The sequence below is a fragment of the Lagopus leucura genome, unplaced genomic scaffold (assembly GCF_019238085.1).
Source record: "Lagopus leucura isolate 7727_CA_CO unplaced genomic scaffold, USGS_WTPT01 Super-Scaffold_100004, whole genome shotgun sequence".
NCBI classification, from domain to species: domain Eukaryota; kingdom Metazoa; phylum Chordata; class Aves; order Galliformes; family Phasianidae; genus Lagopus; species Lagopus leucura.
The window spans coordinates 62,038,616-62,057,688 of record NW_024962264.1 but is presented as its reverse complement, the minus strand read 5'-3'; the positions used below and the strand labels follow the sequence as shown (position 1 = coordinate 62,057,688).

Sequence of the window (19,073 nt, the reverse complement as noted above, 5' to 3'; positions counted from 1 at the left end):
CCTCACACATCCTGTCCTCCAATCACAGAACAGTTTGGGGTGGAAGGGACCTTGCATTGCATTCAATTCCAATGCCCCACAGTGGGCTGGGGCACCTGCAGCTCTCCAGGCATAGCATGCCCTGTGGGAGGTCCTTACAGCACTTCTCAGCACTAGCTCTGCTCAAGGCTACTTCTTCAAAGCATCTTCCCCCATGCTGACAAGCTCAGGGATATCACAGCCTAATTCCAGGCAAAGCCTGAAAGCTGGGCACTGCTGAAATATTGCCTAGAAAGTAGTCACCTCAAACACCCTCCCTACTGCAGTTTTCTTTCTTTCTTTCCTTTTTTATTATTAATTTGGAGAATAAAAAAGTTGTGGCAGTAACATTTCATTGCCCTGTAAAGCACTATGGAAAACGGTAAAAATATGTAAATAAGACTTTGTGAAACAACACACTGGCTTAGTGCTTGTTCAGGTGGTATAAATGCTTGGCAATGGTTATGCACAGGAAATAAAATCTCTGTACTTCTCACCAGCCTGCAGGAAGGAGGGGATGGCAGCAGCCCCAGGTCCTGGCAGCCATGGGTGCATTCCATGGTCTTTCCTGCTGACCAGCTCAGTCAGATCCCAAACAGCAACCCTGTGGTGGTGGTGTGCAGAAAAATGCCATGCAGAAAGCAACAACTCAACGCCATACAGCTGAGTGAAACAGAAGGGAACATCTGGGCCCACGCCTCAGACTTCAGAGCTTTCATGGTTAGCGAGCACAAGAAATGAGCTCATGAAGCACTAATCGACTGGTTTGTTCTGTGCACAAGCGTGGCCCCGGTACCTGCAGTCACAGCTTGTTTTCAGACCAATTATTTCATTAAAACATTACCTCCACATTTCCAGATTTACTGTAACAAGTCTTCGCTTCATCCTTCTGGCAATGCTTTGCCATTTCTTGATTTGAGACCATGGGAGAGAAAGCCAGATACAAAATCACAGCCTCTATAACATCTATCACCCCAACACCTATTAAAACCTCAGACCAAAGATCTGTCCCTTCTCCTTCTGCAAAGCCAAGGGGCACTGCGGGACAACAGGAAGGACTCGAGAAGGGGATGCTCTTGCAGGGCCAAAGACACCAATTAGAGGTTTGAAATGAGCCCGTGCCTGGAACCTGGGGGGAAGCCACAGAGCTAAAAGCTGCTGAGCTGTTAAGTGCAGCCTCTGCTCTTTGCTGCGAGGCCGATTCCCATGCAGCAGGAAAGAGAAGGTGGATGGCAGCATGGGGGAAGGGTGAAGAAGGGAAAATGCTGAAGGATCCTAAAATACTCTAAAGTGTGCCCATTGAGGAGAGCTCTTCCAGACAAGCATAATAAATACAGCACAATACAATTCAGTAAGGTGTTACTATCAGAAAAAGGTTGACAGCAAGCGCTGTGATCTCCAGCACAAATGAGGATGCTGGAGCCATCGCAATCCCTCTGACAAAGCAGAAAGCTGCAGCCTGTGCGGGGATGGAGCGCTGCAGTCCTGGTGCCTGCTGATGAGATGCTATCGGGGTTACCATGGCAACGGGAGGATGCAGCACCAGCAGCTTTGACTTTGCATAAACCGACAGCGGGTTCAGCTGGGGACGAGGCACTGAGAGCGCTGCTGCTTTCCTCCAGCTCCAGGAACAGGCGCGGTGGGGCTGTGTTCTGAATCCCTATGGCCGCGTCCTCTGCCCCCTCCACTCCTACAGCCAAGGCTTTGTGTTCCCCACTGTGCACACACCCCAGCTCTGATCCTTCTCCTTCCAGATCAGCCAAAGCTGAGAGGTTGTTTCCCTCACACATCGCTTCCCCCAGCTCCCTCCTCCCTGTACTGCCTTGTGACCTCTTCAGTCCTTCATCTCCCACACAAAGCAGAGACTCTCTGCCAAAGCTCCTCTCATGGCCAGGGCAGCCAGCAGGTGAATGGTGGCCACGTCGCTCACACCTTACCTTGTATCTCTGCCTATGTAGCACCCCAACAGGAAGGGAAAACCACAGTGCAACACAGTGCTGGGCCTTTTCTTCTGACAAGTACTGCAGCAACATGAATTTCATGAATTTCCTTTGAGGAAGCTCTACTCTTCACTTATTTATAGAGCATTATTTGTCCATAAATATATACACATTAATTCAACTGCAATCCTAAGCCTGCGTGCAGACATCCCATTCATTTTTCCTGCTGTAGCAACACTGAAGCAAACATCCCAACAGTACAGAGCTGTAACACTTCTGCAGGGAAATGGCATCCCAAAGCCTTGCACTGAATCCTATGGGAAAAGAAAAGAATCCCAAACCCAGTGCAGTTCCATCAGGCAGGTGGACAGGCTGGTGCTGGCACTGCCATCCCTCTGCATCAGCTCTTTTCCTTCATGGCATTTGCAAAGTGGGCAAAGTGAGAAATAATTAAGGACAGTTTCCTCGATAGTCTGGCAGCTGTCACTGCACACCAACAGACCCAGAAATGAAAGCGCAATCCAGCACAGGGAAGTAGAAAGTCCTGACATTTTAATTATCTGAAGAGATTACAAGATGAAAGTCTTCCTTGAGGCAAATGTATATTAGTATTGATATAGTCATTGTGCTTTTCAGTAAGAGAAATAGGAGTCTGTATTTACATAAGAAACTATAGTGTCTGAGATCTTTAAATATCATATTTATGGAAATGATTCTGAATTACAGCATTTACAAAATAAAAACAAGCTTGAATAAATATCCAGTCCATTAAATAAGATTTTTGTTCTCACAGAAGCAACTTTTTGTGCATATTTATTACACAACTGAAGTTTTTGTATTTTTATCCTATAAAAGAAGCATTAAATTTGTTGGTTTTTTTTCTTTCTAAAAATAAAACTGCAATAATCATTGCAATGTGAAGCCTGAGATTTAAGCCTGAATAAGTACCATTGCTTGCACCGCGCGCCCGCCCACCCCGCACTGCTGCAGCCCTGCTGAGTGCTGACACTCCCACTCGAGGATTCCATTGGAGGAATTTCAGGGAAAAAAAACCAGGAAAAATATAAATAAGGTGAGGATAACAGATTAGATTACAGCTGGCATTGGTTACAAACAGCATCTTATAGCTTGTGTGTGACGCATCAGCCAGGTGAAGCTGCTTCACCTGATTTAAAATGACAGCAGTGCCAAACTGTGATAGCTTTCGATGGCTCATTAATGCTTAACATAAAACCACATAATGAAGGGAATGTCCACAAGGTAAACTAAAACCAAAGAAAATCACTCCGGCCAGTTTTGTTTTGTCACTTGGAATGATGAGTTCTTGAGCATGACACTGCGAACAACTTCCCTCATCTCTTTGTTGAAGTTATCGTTATGAAACACACCGTGTAACACTGCATGTCAGGAAAGGGGATAAGCAAAGAGCTCTTGATCTCCCTTCCTCTGTAACCACAGCACACAGAGCCTTGCTTTTAATGTGGCTAACTCAAAGCTTGTCCAGACGGCTTTGAAACTCAGCGCTCAGGGAGCTCCCACTGTAATAGTTTGTGCAAGATCATAGCAGGAATCCATGTGAATCTTACTTCTTTCCAAGTGCAAACAGGAATGAATTCCTGGTGTTTCAAACAAATACAAACGACTTCCAATTTGTTAGCATGAGTGAAGACGCAGTATGCAGTATTTTACATGGTTACTCTGCCAAATATGGACAACACGAACCCTTCTCTGGTTGACCATTGTAGGACCTTTCCAATATATCAAGTTTGCCTTTAAAAATCATTTTAAAAACTTGCATGGGATAAATCATTTGTCACAATACTGAATTCTGCTGCTAAGCTCTTCCAAAAGTATGCATTTCAATATTAATTCATGCATTTGGTAATCATTTCCTCTGAAGTTTGTTTCGTTAAGTTTTAGGTGCTGATACAGAAATCAAAGCTCTGTCATAATTCTGTTACCAGAATTTAGCACAAGTGATGCTGATTATAAACAATATGGAACTAGGAGTCGTAAATCTTAATTTTTAGAAGACAACTTGGAGTTATTACTCTGCTCAGTACGTGAAAGGCAACAGAAATGTATTGCCTCAGGATCTCCAGTGTGAATCCTGTGATTCAAAGAAAGTTTTGCTTTTAGAAATACTGAAAATGGATTCAAAGTATTTTGCTTTAATGAATCCTGTCATAGGTACAAAACCCCCAGTGCTGGGAAAGTTAAACCACAACGGGAGGGAGAGGGCTGATGCCCACAGCCATGCTGGAGTTAGTGAGCACATTCCATGTCCAAGCTCTGGGGCTGCTCTGCTGTGAGGAACTAGTTAACCACCTGCTCTGAGCTTAGCATGACAGATAAGCAGCAACGCTTGTTCAGTTCTCTGAGCCCTATTTCTTTCCACGCAGTGCATTTGTTCTGCATATGGCATCGTAACATTAATGTTATAAATTTATGGAAGACTGTACTGCAGCCTTAGAGCTACAGACGCTTCATCCTTCCCTTTAGCAGCTTAGTAAAATGCAGTAAAAACTGTCTGTACAAAATTTATAACGACGGATGTCAAAGCTTACACACCCTCACCCGGTCCCTCTTTCACATTAACTCTTGGCTTAGCTCAAATGCATCGGTCCGTGTCAGACTCCATGGACACAGCAGTACTTTAATACGTCAGATACCGGCTTTGTCACTGTAGAAAGGAGTGACATGGAACATGTAACAGTGAGTGCAAACGCGGACAGGCTTCATCTGACCATAACGAGGTAATGGCGCAGAGTGGGAGGAGCAGCGGGAACAGAAGATCTGGAAAACAAGAGGAGATTGCACTTGAGTTCCTTGGAGAATGGAGTGAGGAAAAGCAGACCTCACCTACACACAGCAGCCATCCCACGTAGCTGAACAGTCAACAAACGCAAACACTCATTGCTTGAAATTCTTGGGCGTGAGCATGTGGCTCTCAGTGCGTTCCCCTGCATCTGACAGTCATTACCTTGCCACAGCTCCTGCAGTGGTGCTTCCTGCGGATGACCGTGAATGGAGCCTTGCAGGCAGTGCAGTAACTGCAGACTTCATCTGGAACCCAGTCAGGAGGATCTGTCAGAAGCACAGCAACAGAAGGGGAAATAAATCAAAAGGGAATAGCACCAAGCATGCGGCTGCCAGGTCCTCCAGGGAGCGGGGAGGATAAAAACATAAAGACAGCAGCTTTCATCTAGGTCTCTCCAAGCACTGTGTGAGCAGGCAGGTGGGTAGGCTGAGGAATCAGGGAGGGCTGCTCTGAGGCGGTCACCTCCAGGATGAGCAAAACATGCTGAGGGCTCTGACCATCCCCAGCCCCTTCAGCCACTGCGACAGGAAAGCTGGCTGCTCTTCCTACAATTAGGCAAGCAGATAATCAGCTCAGAGCCCAGTTATTTGCTGGTAAATTATCAGAACTCCTTCTGGCTGGTTGCCTTACCAGCAATGAAGCAAATACTGAAAATCACACATACAAGACACCAGAAAAAGAACTCAAGCATTATCCCTAACAGCATGTCTCGAATGTTTATTTTTCCTGGGAGCTCTATAACCTCTCACAGAAGCCAAGCAGTGAAATGATTTGTTTTTGGCAAAGCAGAAAGTATTGGGCTTGCTTCTGTTGAGCTGCTTCTGTCTGTGACAGGCTGACGTGACTTCTGGGAGACTAAAATTATGAGTGTAGAAATGATGGAGCCGATTGCTTAATTAGGTTAATAAAAGTCTAATCAAGGGCAAGCCAAGTTCTATCCAGAAGGAATCCATGGGCACAGTGGAATGCAAACTGCTGGGCGTATTTACCCACCTGGAACTTCCCTCCAAGCACTATTTACAGTATGTGGCCCAAGTGACTGCTGATTTATATGCTGACAAGCAAAATCCCTGCCCCGAGGAGCACGTAATCAAACAACAAACTATACGGTGCACTTAATGTGGAGATCAAGTGGACGATGGCTACAGGAAGAAGGAAGATGATTACATGAAAATTCAGCTCATTCCACTATTTCCATCGGCCAAATGTAACTGACCAGTCTTTGTCATATAGCAGCACGTGTGAAATTAAAACTAAAGATAATTAAAAGATAAGCATACCAATGCGGAAAAATGTTCAAAAAAGCAGGCAGAAAGACATCTGAACACAACTTCAGATTCTGAAGGATTTTGAGGACTGCACATAACAGCCTTCACCTTATCCCTGGGAACACCAGAGCAGTTCTGTGGGGAAGTAAGGTCACAAAATCCCTTTTAAAAGCCATGCCTTCCCACGGCAGCAGGAAGAGGTGGCACTGCCAGCTTAAGTCGAAGCAGTGATGTCAGTGAAACCAAAGGATTTCCCTCTTCTCTCTGCAGCTTGCCCAGCCACTGCACATAACTCACCCAGTGAAAATCACCCCTGAAATCAGTCTGTGATGCCGACTTTGAAAACTTCCTATCACTTACATTGGAGAAACCACAAAAAACAGATCCTTTTTGTATAGGTTGCATCAGGACAGTATGGAGTATCCTCTCCCATAACTCCTCCTTTTCCCAGATCAAACTAATGCAACTCTGGAGCTCATCAGCAGAAACCAGCTTTCCTATCAGGAGGAGCTGACCATTCAGGTTTCGTGTTGTTTGCTTTGTTCTGTTGCTGCCCCTGATATGCGCTGGTGAAAAAGTTGTTTTAAGTGACTTTACATGGATTCAACTATCCCCAGAGCTACATAAAAGGGAAAATCGCCAAAAAAGACAGAAACAGAAGTTTTTTGGTAAATAGTGACCTTATAAACTCATAATAGTCACATAATCCATAGTTACACAATTACTTGACTGTCGGATGAATTCATCTGAATACCTTGTTTTAATAACTGCGTAACATAAAATATTAAAAATCACATGTCACTGGCACTCAGTGTACAGAAAGATATAACCCTCCCTGCAGCATGTTCTACCAGACTAGGGAAACACCTTTTACTTTCAAACTGGTCTCAGTTTGGCCAACTCACCTCTCCAGAATGAATGCACCAGCAGAACAGTCCAAGGACACAATGTCATAGCATGGTTTGGGTTGAAAGGAGCCTTAAAGCCCACCCAGACCCAACCAATGCCATGGGCTGGCTACCCTCATCAGCTCAGGCTGCCCAGGGCCCATCCAACCCAGCCTTGAGCCACGTCCAGGGATGGGGCACCCACAACTCTCTGGGCAGCCTGAGACACCTGCCCCCGGACAGAGACTCGGCGCACCGAAGCACTTAGAACCATGCAACCAGCACTGTGCCCCTTTGCTTCTGGGTTCCAGTGCCCTCCTAATGCCCAAATTCCTTGCACCAAAGTCAGCCGCACTGCAGCACACCCCAAATAGTAACACTTTGTTACATAAAGGCATGTAACATTTAAAATGCCATGCATGCATTGTCTGCTTTCAGTCACCACTCTGTGTGGGGAGAATCAGTACAGAAATGCCTCACCCAAACCATACACTCATGCCGTGGTGAAATAGGAACCTCTGGGGGTCATCAGACCTGTGCTTTTGCTTCCACACGTGACTTCCATTCAATATAAAGTATGGAATGCTCTTTATGCTGGATAGCGACAGAAGCTTCATTTTGAGGTACTGCCCTTGCTCAGGAATGAAGCCCAGCCTGGACCTTCCAGCACTCACAGGAAGATGAGGCTGGGAAAGATCACACAAGCCCCAGTGGTGATGGAACCCGCATCCCTAGGTCCTGTCACAAGCTTTATCTCACTCAACCTTGGGAGCAGCATTCTGACTTATATACATTAAGGACTGAGTCATCAGGCTTTTTATAGAACAGGTTTTGGAAATATTCTCAGAAGAGCAGCCTCACGAGGGTATGAAGCTTCAGTGTGAGTAGCTTAAACCTCCAGCATTATCCCACAGACAGGCTGGGAGCAGGGCAGCAGCAATGCACCCAAAGGCTTTTACCATTACAGTCCTTCTTCGAGCTCTGCTGCTCTGCACACAGCAGCAGATGGAAGCATCCAGTCTCAGAAGCCCTGCCTGCCTGTGCTTCAGGGACTTGCAGCAGGCTTGGAGGAAAGGTTCGCTTGTGGGCTAATTGGCCCTCTGCTTTATCAGGCAATAAGAGCTAAGAAATCTGTTGGGAAACAGCTAAAGACCAAGGCAGAAACATCAAAGAGGAGGAGGGAGGGAGGGAAGGGATTAACGAGACAGAGCAGAGAAATGAATTTTAGAAGAAAACATGAAAAGCATGTACAGGAAAAAGGCAGAGAAAAGAAGTGAAATGAGTATTTTAATGAAGAGTAAGTTTAGAGAAAGGAAAAAAACAACTCGAGATGAAATGGTGTGAAAACTAAAGAAGACATTTCAAGAAAAAGAGAAACAGCATTTCCAACTCCAAACTATTCAGAAGTCTTTCATTATGACAGCCAATAAAGTGAGAAACTTCATGGTCTTTTGTTTCATTTTATACTGTAGTTTTCAGAATTCACCTTTACATGTCTCTGCAACCTCAGCGGCTAAAAAAGTTCATTCTATGCTACAGAAGTTAAAATCTGATATAAATCCAAAGCGGTGGAACTTTAAGAAGAAAAACACAATCATGACAAAATTCAGACACTAGAAACAGTGTCAAAAAGCCCACATGAATTTATTTTGCTTAAATGCCTGCTACAAAACTGCTGCAGCCATATGTAACCTGACCAAAAGAAGGGTAACGTTTGTGTCTCAAAGCAGGTGAAGAGAGCCTACACCTGGATCCATCAGCAGCGCTGACTGAAGCAGCATCAGGATGCACTGCAGTGCATGCCTCAGTGAGAGCTCAGTGCATTTTGGCAGCAGCAACTCTGAAGACTGAAAGATCAGAATTAAAAACTGAACCTAACTCTCTATGAGCATATACTATCCAAATCCAAGTTCTGACACAGTAGAGCCACAGCTCAGAAGTGACACTGAGCTCTTAGAGAAAGCACAAGTGCACTGTGACACTGAGACACAAGAGACTGGGTGAGATGGGCAGAAAATATCCCCAGAGGTGTTGGAGCCTGCAAGTTGCCTTCATCTATCAAATCTGATAGACTGAAAGAAAACAAACACATTAGAAAGTAAGCATACCCTGACTCCCTGCAGAGCCATAAGCTTACTGCAGTGCCTGACAGCTCAGAGGATCCCTCATCTTCTGTTTTTACCACATACCCCTCATGCAGAACTCCATCTGGAAGTTCCTTCCAGATTGATGCATAATAGACTTCAGAGCACATCATGCATAACCCCGAGTACACGTTTACCAACCATCCTTAGGAGGGCTGTTCCTGCAGCCTGTGAAAGTCATACCTCTGTAGCCATCAACGTGCATTGTCCTCACAGCTGCAAGAAAGGTCAGGCTGCCTTGCTGCAGTTCTCTCAATGAATGCAGGAATTGTGGTCCATGGTAAATTCAGTTTTAAGTACAAAAAGCTAAGATTTGGGGTGACACAACTTCACCTCTCACTTCAGCTTCCATGGTGAAACAAACCTTTTTGTCCCTTATGACATTCAATTTTCCACATATCATTCTGAGTAGACTCCAACTTTTATGTAAGATTCCTTGGAGGCGACTGTACCACAGAAATCTTTTCCCTTGCTCAGTAGATTCAGTGTTGATTACAGCTGGCTTGAAATTTTTCAATTAAAAATAATTTTCTGCTTCAAGAATATTATTTGATGAAAATTGGGGCGGGGGGAGGTGAGGGAGAAAACAGAGGTACAGGCTGGCTAGCCTCAAGAGCAGCTTTCTCAAATGGCTTCCTTAGGATGGAAACTCTGCACAAAGCGAGGGAGCTGGGGGCACAGCTTGGCACTTTGTCCCTGCAGAGCTCTGATAGAACACAATCCTGACCACAACATGCTGTATCTTCTCTGGACAGGTGTGTGATCAGCAACTCATTCCGTGGGCTAACTAACCATCACTGGGAGTCCTTTGTAACAGCTACCAACAACCAGAACAGCCAACTTCTGGATTTCTCCCAGAATGTTCTGTTCTTCCTTTGCACCCATCCCCTCTTTTTCTTTTTTTCTTTTTTTAATCTAGTCTTCAGAACAGAGAATAAAACATATTCTGAAGCCTAAAGATTGTGATTATGTAAAAATTACGTATTATAATAACACACATTTAGAGCAAGTATTTCTCTAATAACATTCTTGACATAGATTCTAAAAACTAGAATCAAGTTGACACTGTAGATCTATACCACATGCCAGCAGAACACTAAAATGCGTATTTTGAGGGTGAAGAAAATTCAAACCTAATCGAAATCTCAATTATGTCACTGTGGAGACAAATGAGCTGGTGCTGCATGGTAGTTATGGGGTGTTATCTCCTCTGCAATGAAGTCTCAAGTTCCACACTGTGCTGACAGAGAGAGATGGTATTCGAAAAGATAAGAGATCACGGGCAAGTTTTTAAAACAGAAGTCACACTGAATTACTGCAATGCTACCTCAAAACTGTACAATTGGAAATCTCGTAGTGTTGCATGCATAATTGAATGTGCTCAGCTGATTATAAAACAGTGCCTTATTTTAGAAAACTTTACACTAAATTCTTCTCTCATGCAATGAAGCAGGGATGCTAAAAAAGGAAAAAGTGAGAAGTTACATGGACAGAACTTGTTTGGCCACTGAACTGTGCAACAATTTAACTTCTTTCATTTAGCAAGTGTTGCTGGTCATCACTATAAATAATAGCATAGCCACAGGCATGCAGAGGACAAAAGAAAGATGGAAGCATTCAGCTAGGGTTGACAGCTAATTCTGGGCTGATGGTGATTAGGTTCTGCACACACTGTAGCACGGGCAGGTTTTCTTGACTCTGTGACTTCATACAGCAACGTGAACAAGAACTCGAGCTTCGGGACCATAAATTACTGAACTGTGCTCGTGCTGCTGGTTGGAGAGCAGCAAGGAGCTGCTCATAGACAGAAGTGGGCGGGCTAGAAAGTTATGGGATGGGAAGGGATCGAGGATTAACACTGTGTTGTTGTGCAGCAAACAGATGCTAACAGCATTTGGCACCAGCAGTTACTTGTACTGGCTGGCACAGCACATGGATTATGGCTGGAGTTATAAGCAGGTGGCTGTGAGCAGGGCAGTTCTGTATGAGCAGGAGAGGAAAGGGGAGTGAAAATGAATGTATGGCTGCAGAGAGCAGTGGGATGCTACAGAAAAGTATTTTCCTAGAGAACAGCTTCCTAATGTTTTCCGATTTTCCTCGAGAAAACCTTTTGATTTCTGAATGCCTCATGCTTGTTCCTATAACAGGAATACAACCTGTTTTGTTAGCTTGCCTGTAAAACTTCAGGACACAGACACATTAAAATATTCACCTTTCTTCAAGGAAAGCAGGGACTTATGTTCCATCACATTTATATACTGATAAATACAGGAACACACACAAATCCTTATCAAAACAAAGAAGACAATTTACTGTGTCTATATGGGAAACTGCTGGCAAATACAAAGTAAATGTGTTGGGACTGGAAGCAAGATCCCAGACACACAAACTGCATAAAGATATCACATTTCTATGTTTCAAATTAAGTCTCTGGGAGCAACATGGCCCTGACCTAGTTGGGATATGCTTTAAGTAGGTTAACTGAAAGGTAATTTTCTTCTATTTTCAAATACAAATGTTAATCCCTATATGACTCATGCTGCCCACTCCCAGTCCCAAACGCCTTGGTCAATTTATTATCTGACTGGCTGGACCCACACCAGAGCTTGAGAACTTCCCAATAACCTTCTCCTTGTGCAGACTGCAAAGTCACCGCTGGCAGAGGGATAAAGGCAGTACCATAAAAGGCCCCAGGACACACAGCCCTTCTGTTATCACTTCACAGCAAACACCCTGGTGTCCTTTCTACTAGCAAAGAACCCAACCTGCTTGTTTCTGAGCAGCTGCCACCACCATTTGATCTGTGTACAACACACTTTGTACCCACTGGCCACCTTCTCCATCATATGATCACAGCATATTTTATTACATTAAAAACTCATTTATGGAATACTGCATGAATTCATCTTATATTCTAGGAAAATATATTGCATTCTCCCTCTTTAAAAACAGAATGCTTTTTACAACTATAAATTATAAATAAATATGCTTCCTCAAAACAAAAAACAAAACAAACAAAAACAACAACAACAACAACCAACCCTAGAGCATTAGGAAAGCAAAGATGGATATATACACCACAGGCTCATCTGGACTTTTGAAAATGAAAATGCTTTTGTTTTGGGATGCCAATTAATCTGTAGTATATTGTATTTCAGCCTTCAGGAGGTCACAGGATCCAGTTCTTATACTCTTGCCAATGTCAGTTGGCTCATAATAAGCATTCATATTTGTTTTATGACCCAGACCAGCCGGTGGGTTTTATATAGGGTAAGAATGAGAAATATGACAAAAACAACAACCGATTCATTTTTATAATCTAAGTAGAGGCTGGAACCTTCAGGAAAGTCTTAACACTACTTTTTTTGTTCGTTTGTTTGGGCTGCTAGGCTTTGTTGTTGCTTATTATTAATTAACATTATTTGAATACAAACTTAAGCATTTGGTACTTGTGGTAAAAGAGTTTTATTTGATAGTTGGAAAGAGTTTTCCTGGCAGGTAGCTTGCTGGACTTTCTCAATTTGACCCATGCTTGTATTATGCCATTATGGTAGAAGGGAGGAGCTTACCTATGTGCTCATCTGCTCTAAACTGCTTCACTTTTTGCTGAAATCATTAAGATTTTAAATGTAGAAATTATGTAAAAAAAATGGATATAATTAATTTTGGTGCAGTAATGTCAATAGATTGGTGCAATGATCACAGACTTTGCACTGAACCCATTTACATGACAACTGCAGTGTATTCTTGTTGGTGGCCTACTGCCCAGTTTTAGCCTGAAGGATGCAGCCAACAGGCTTGCTGCAACAAATAAGGAACACTGATAATGCAGCAAAGGTTGTCCAAACCACCAGACAACTTCATATGTATCCAAACATCACCCAGCACAATGTCAGGGGCTATTGCTTCCACAGTGACCTGCAACAATTATGTAAGTGGGAAGGTGATACAAGCTGGGGAGGAAAGCAGGTATCTGCTGAGGCTAAAATATTGCTGCAATTATCCATCTCAAGGAGGATGCATTAGAGACAGCAAAGATTGTATCCCATTAGCTATCACTAAATATCTCAGTAATAGGTAGTAGATACAAGCCTGAAGAGCTTTGCCAGCAATGACACTGTGTGACCTGCGCCTGAAAGGACAGGAGTCTGGAATGTACTGGAAAGGGGACAAGATGGATGCTTCTAACAGTTTCCACAAATGCAACAAAACAATCCACTTCAGGTGCTACTTTTTGTAGATCTTGGTTTGTTCTGCTTTGGAAGTCAGAGAGCTCATCTCCATGCTTCCTTGCACCCTCTATCATTTTGTAATGCCTCCCAGTATAAGAAGGATTTGGTCATACTGGAAATAGTCCAGAATGAACAACTTGGTGACCACCAAGATGATGAAGAGACTAAGCACCTCTCCGTATGAGAAGAGCCTGAGAGAGCTGGGGCTCTTCAGCCTGGAGAAGAGGAGGCTCAGGTGGAGTCTTGCCAATGTCCACAAATACCTCAAGGGAGGCTGCAAAAAAGACCAAGCCAGGCTCCTGTCAGTTGTGCTGCATGCTGGGAAAGGAGGCAATAGGCACAAGCTGAAACACAGGAGGTTCCATCAAAACATCAGGAAACATTTATTATGTGAGTGATGGAGCTCTAGCACAGGGACTCAAAGACATTATAGGTCCACTTCCTTGGGGATCTCCAAAAGCAGCCAGGACATAAGCCTAGGCACCCTGCTCAGGGCAGCCCTCCTGGAGCAGGGATGGAATCAGAGGGACCTGAGGTCCTTGCCAAGCTCAATCATTCTGTGATTCTGTAATTGCATATGTGCCTCTTTCTGACAAAGTTCTGCCCATTGGCCCACCTGAACGCTAAATCACAAAGCAGACTGAAGAAGTTAGTTTACACAGAGTAGCTGTTAATAGCTATTAATAGCACGAGCATTTACACACCAGCCAAATAAGACTCCCAGAGAATGTTGCAAGGACATGGATTCACACTCACCCAAGCCTTCCTGGCAAATGAGGACAGGTATCAAAAGCAGAGTAACTGCAAGACTATAGACCCCACTCAAAGAAGGTGCCAACATGGCAAAACACGGTGCCAAGACAGCCAAGCTGATTCTGGGATTCAAATTTACTTTTTCAAAAGGGGCTTGGACTACCCCACAAGGCTCTGCTTCTGTCCCACAGACATACATGAAACACATCCTATTTACAAACTAAGTTGCTGGCAGTGATCTGTTCCACTGTAGTTATCTTCATATGCCACTGAAACTACAGGGTGGGTTTTACCACTCTCATAGGGCAGGGACACACCTGATTTACACTGTCTGGGTGCTGCTGGGCTATTGGAGCTCCCAGTACATAACTGGGATTACTGGGATCACCGAAGATTCCCCCTTCCCACCCTCCAAGACAGCCAGTCATAACATCATGACTGATGCTCTCTGTTCCTGGAAACAGCATCTCAGTTCAGAAGCCGTGCTTCTCCATACACAAAACCTTATCATGATAAGCTAAAGGTCTTAAAAGCTGAATAACGTGCCATAGGAAGGAAGTGAATTTGCTTTGAGGAAATACACATCCACTGTGAGAAGGTTATTCAGCACCTTGCAGTTCAGAAAAACTTGCATTCAGTTCTGGAAGCCAAATACACTGACAGCATCAGGCATCGATTCAAAACAAAAGAAAATGAACTGAAATGGTAGGGAGTGAATCATCTCTTGCATTCTTTTCCACGTCAGCCTGTATATGGCAGATACTTTGCTTAAAGATTTGTTCTTCATGTGCCTTCTGTCACTTTCTCAATTATGGCACAATGGAAAAATCAATTAAAATTATTTTGAATAGTTCTTTACTTTATCTGTCCCCAAATCATCTTTCTCCAGAAGCGATAATTTTTCTACAGTACATTTTACATAAGTTAGCCCTGCTGCTCTAAATAAATAGATTAGATTTGAAATCCTTTAGCCTGTAGCTACAGAAGAAGGGCTAGCAAGCTATCCGTGAGTTTTATATAAGCACAAAATAACTTATAAATACATAATTTCTTTCAAATCTAATCTTTAAGGTTGTTGTTTTCCTGTGATTTCTGATCTTTATTACAAACGACATGAACTAACATTTCTAGACTGTTGGTCATCCCCTTCTGCATACAAGCTGAGATGTGTGTTGCTTATCACTCACATCATCCTGGAAAAAAGGATCCATCAAAAACTGACTGGAGGAACAAAGATGTACATGGGCAAATGGACAACAACAGAACAAAGCACAGCAAAGTTACTGCATACCTAAACTTCAGGGAAGTTTAAATATATTTTCACAATTTCTGGTTGTCTAGTGTTTTTCACCTGACCAGAGACAACACCTCTCCAATAACAGAGCTCCTGGAGTGATGAAATCATCATTCAGCCCTGATGATCAAAGCCAGCTGCTTTCCTGCTTGCTCCATCTCATACATCTATTTTTTTTTCTCTTATATTTTGACTGCAAGTGCTTTGACTTCTTTCAATCCATTTTTTATACAGTGTTTACCATACTAAGGCTGCAGTCATAACTGACTCCTAAGCACTCCTTCAGCTCCGATTCAAAACACAAACTAGAAACTTCTGAGCTCTCATAATGCTTGAATCCTGCCTCAAATTTCAGTTATTATGCATTTCCCTTCACTCTTAATCTTACAGTCAGTGAGATTTAAGTACTCTCAGAAGATTTACTAGAACTGACTTTTCCTTACTTTGAAGTAATATGGCGAAGGGTTTGAAAACAGTAACCATAATATTTTGATCATATCCCTCAGACACAGATGTGTATAAAATATGAGAAGTATTTCTACTGGGGAAAAAAGTAGAACCTCCACATCTAGCTAAGGACATAAGAGCTGCCCTTCGATTTGGCTGCACCACCTTACTTACAGCAGTACAGCTTACACAGCTGTTTGAGAGCTGTCACATGTAGTGTCACTTGCTGTATTAAAGTCTTTACTGTGGAGAACCTTCTTTCACTGATACAGAAGCAGTCATAATGGCTGTGACAATCTGTAGATCACAGAGTTTCATGAGGAAGTTAGAAAAAATTCTTGAAGACATATATATACAGTTTGTCTCTAGACCGTATAATGACAACATTTTATATTCCCTTCCCAGAACCAAACGTGAAAAGACTTTTTTGTTTTAGTTTTTGTTTTCTATTTCAACATGGATTTTTATTTTTTTTAAATGTCAGTATTGTCTCATTTTAATTACAAAAAAAAAAAAAAGTACCTTCGAAATCCCCATCTCTGGCTTTTGCTGCAAGTTCTGAGGATGATATACTTTCTTGACATAAAGCACAGTCTTCCAGTGCTGCGCTTCTTAAGCCCTGATTAACTGTAAAACAAAGCAAAAAGTACCTGAATTCACATTTTTCCAATCTGTACTTAAAAGACCAAAGTTAGGACTTCAAGGATTAGATACCTGTAGAATCAATATGTGGCTTCTTATACTTCTTGCTCTTTCTTTACCCTGACACACTTAAAAAATCTCCTGAATCCTTCTTTGAAACAACAAGAGCAATTAAAGATATTGTTACAAGACATACAGTCCTGTTACTTTCAGCAGCTTAGCTGCATCCTATATTTCTCAACTTTTAACTTTGCATACTTCACAAAGTAGATAAAAACAGAGAATCCCTAGGTATATCACACAGATCACAAAGAACAGCATCACCTCAGGAGTTCCTGGCTTTCATTCACTTATTTCGTTTATACTTACCTTTGTTCACATGCTTTCTTTTTTAACCTAACAGTTCATTTACTGGAAATTATTCTAAGTACCACTGCCAACCGTTTATTTCCTAGTGGTAATTCTGTAAACCTTCAGTTTCTTCATTATTTTCATTTGAATATTCAGTAGTCTTGATTCCCCTCTTTCATTTTTGTCCTACCTCTGTCTACCCCCTTTTCTTTCTTGCCAGTGAAAAGTCAGTCTCTTTTCACATCCGTACATCCTGCCACCACCAAACGCCAGGGAAGTTTCAGCTGCAAGTAACTGAAGACTTCCGTGCATGTTGTGCACTACTCCACTGCATAGTTGAGTTGCATTGGAGTTGTTCCTGCTAAATTTAACCAACTTTTAACACAGTGTTCTACATAAAATCTCCAGGGGAAAAAAAAATAAAAAAAAAAAACAAAACACCAGAAATCCTCACTGAAACATGGAGAAGTGGAGAAGGGACTAGAAAAACTTTTCAGTCCTGAGGAAAGAAAGGAGCTCTGATTACCTTTAGATGCTGACAGGTGTAATCACAAGGACAATGGTAATTGCAGTTTTACTGAGATGGCATGGTTATTTTTAGGTAAATTAGCAGACTTGAATCTTTGAAATAGAAATAATCCGAATGGTGATAGAGGAAAAATGAACAGAATAAAAAAAAGTGTTGCAGTGGCTGATAATTCAGTTCTGGCTGCTTTATCTGAATTATCTAGAATTCAAAAAAGGCTATGTTTTTCTATTTTGAAAACAAACTCAGCATCCTGTGATTTATATAAGACAGGCCAGATTCCAGCATCATACTGGCATTCTCATATCTTATAGTCTGCTTTTCATGTATGGCTATTCAAAATCCAGAAGCAAAAACAAACAAACAAAAACACCAAACAGACACCTGTCTTGCTAACATAAAATGCATCCACTGTGAAATAGAACAAGGAAAAATAAAAATAAAAATTGAATCTGTGAACTCCAAACATTGCCTACATCACATTATGACCAAATAGGCTAAAAACACTGTTCTGTTATACACAGAGATATGGAAAAAAGCAGATCCATTCTGACCGCTTTGAACATTTGCTTTAACACATACTCCCAATACACAGAATTCCAGTGATTTCATCCTGCTTAAAGTCCATTTTCATGACTGTTTTAAACTCAGGTAAAAACATTGTACAGAGCCCAAATTCAGCGCGGCTTTAAGGAAATTCTTGTCAAACAATTCCTATTTTCACACGGGGCCACCAGCAGAAATTCACTGTGGAGGCTGCTTTAATCTGGTTATTACCTTTCTTCTGCTTTTCCTTGTCTTCTGTTTCAGGTTTGGTTGCCATCACTTCAAACAAGGTCTTCAAGATACTTCGAAGATCACTAGCATAGTTTGTCTGCAGCTGGTCAGCAACTCCTGGGGGTTTGAGAAAAAAGACAAAACATCACTAGGCTATTACAACCCCCTTAAAAAACTACATTTGTTGATACCAGTAATGGCCTGGTATTTATATTTGAAAGATCATTAGCTCGTATCAGTAATAAAAACTGATGATTTAATTAAATTCATTTCTTGTAATGGCCAAGCCATGTTCTGGCCTTTATGTTAGCTGCAATTTGAAACACATCTTCCTTGTCTTTTTGGCAGAAAGGGGACACTCCTCCTGTGTCAAAATAAAACAGCTGCATCTTATTTCTTCTCCCAAAGACATAGGGCATCATAAAGAGAAAGAAAGCAATACAAAGGCAAATCCATTGCATGCCCTAAACCTTCATCATTATAGGTCTAATAGGTCTGCATCTCTGTGTACACTGGTCTTCATGAGTTCACAGGTTTTTATGAGACTTAAGATCCACAATACAACATTCTGTTGTTTCAATCTCTAGTCTGTTCTAACATATTTTTATAAACCTTAAATAATAACAATAATAAATAGTGTTTTTTACATTCAGAACTAAAGGATACTCTCTGTGATTCTCATACCTGAGATACAGACAAAAAGGCGGTGAATAAGATCATTGCTGCCATGGAATCTGGATCTGATCTTTTCTCGGGTGGCTATTTTAGCAGCCTGCAAAGCAAGCTGGATTTCTTCCTGATCAATGTCATCGGATGAACAAGAACTAGTCATTAAACTGCTGTTGGAGAAAAAAGGCATAAAAAAGAAGAGTAATGTAAGTCCTCACTTGTTGATCAGAACGTTTAGCAAATCCTAAAAGATTTATTACTCAGGCAATACTCTATAGCAAACAAGAACTAATTGCTGTAAATT

The 19,073-nt window shown here is 42.2% G+C and overlaps 1 protein-coding gene across 6 annotated transcripts in view; it reads right to left on the bottom strand.

Annotated features, from left to right (window-relative positions):
- Positions 1–2,631: 2,631 nt before the first annotated feature.
- ZFYVE28 (zinc finger FYVE-type containing 28) overlaps positions 2,632–19,073 on the bottom strand; it is a 145,681-nt gene continuing 129,239 nt past the window's right edge. For 4 of the 6 annotated variants that reach the window (XM_042871724.1, XM_042871726.1, XM_042871729.1 and 1 more), the window contains 5 exons: positions 18,785–18,939; positions 18,101–18,217; positions 16,327–16,431; positions 4,942–5,045; positions 2,632–4,754 (listed from right to left, as the gene is read on the bottom strand). In XM_042871724.1, the coding sequence (XP_042727658.1) occupies positions 4,623–4,754; positions 4,942–5,045; positions 16,327–16,431; positions 18,101–18,217; positions 18,785–18,939 (613 nt within the window). In that variant the 3' untranslated portion in view covers positions 2,632–4,622. The remainder of the gene's footprint in view (positions 4,755–4,941; positions 5,046–16,326; positions 16,432–18,100; positions 18,218–18,784; positions 18,940–19,073) is intronic. The other 2 variants (XM_042871725.1, XM_042871727.1) reach the window with 1 other exon arrangement.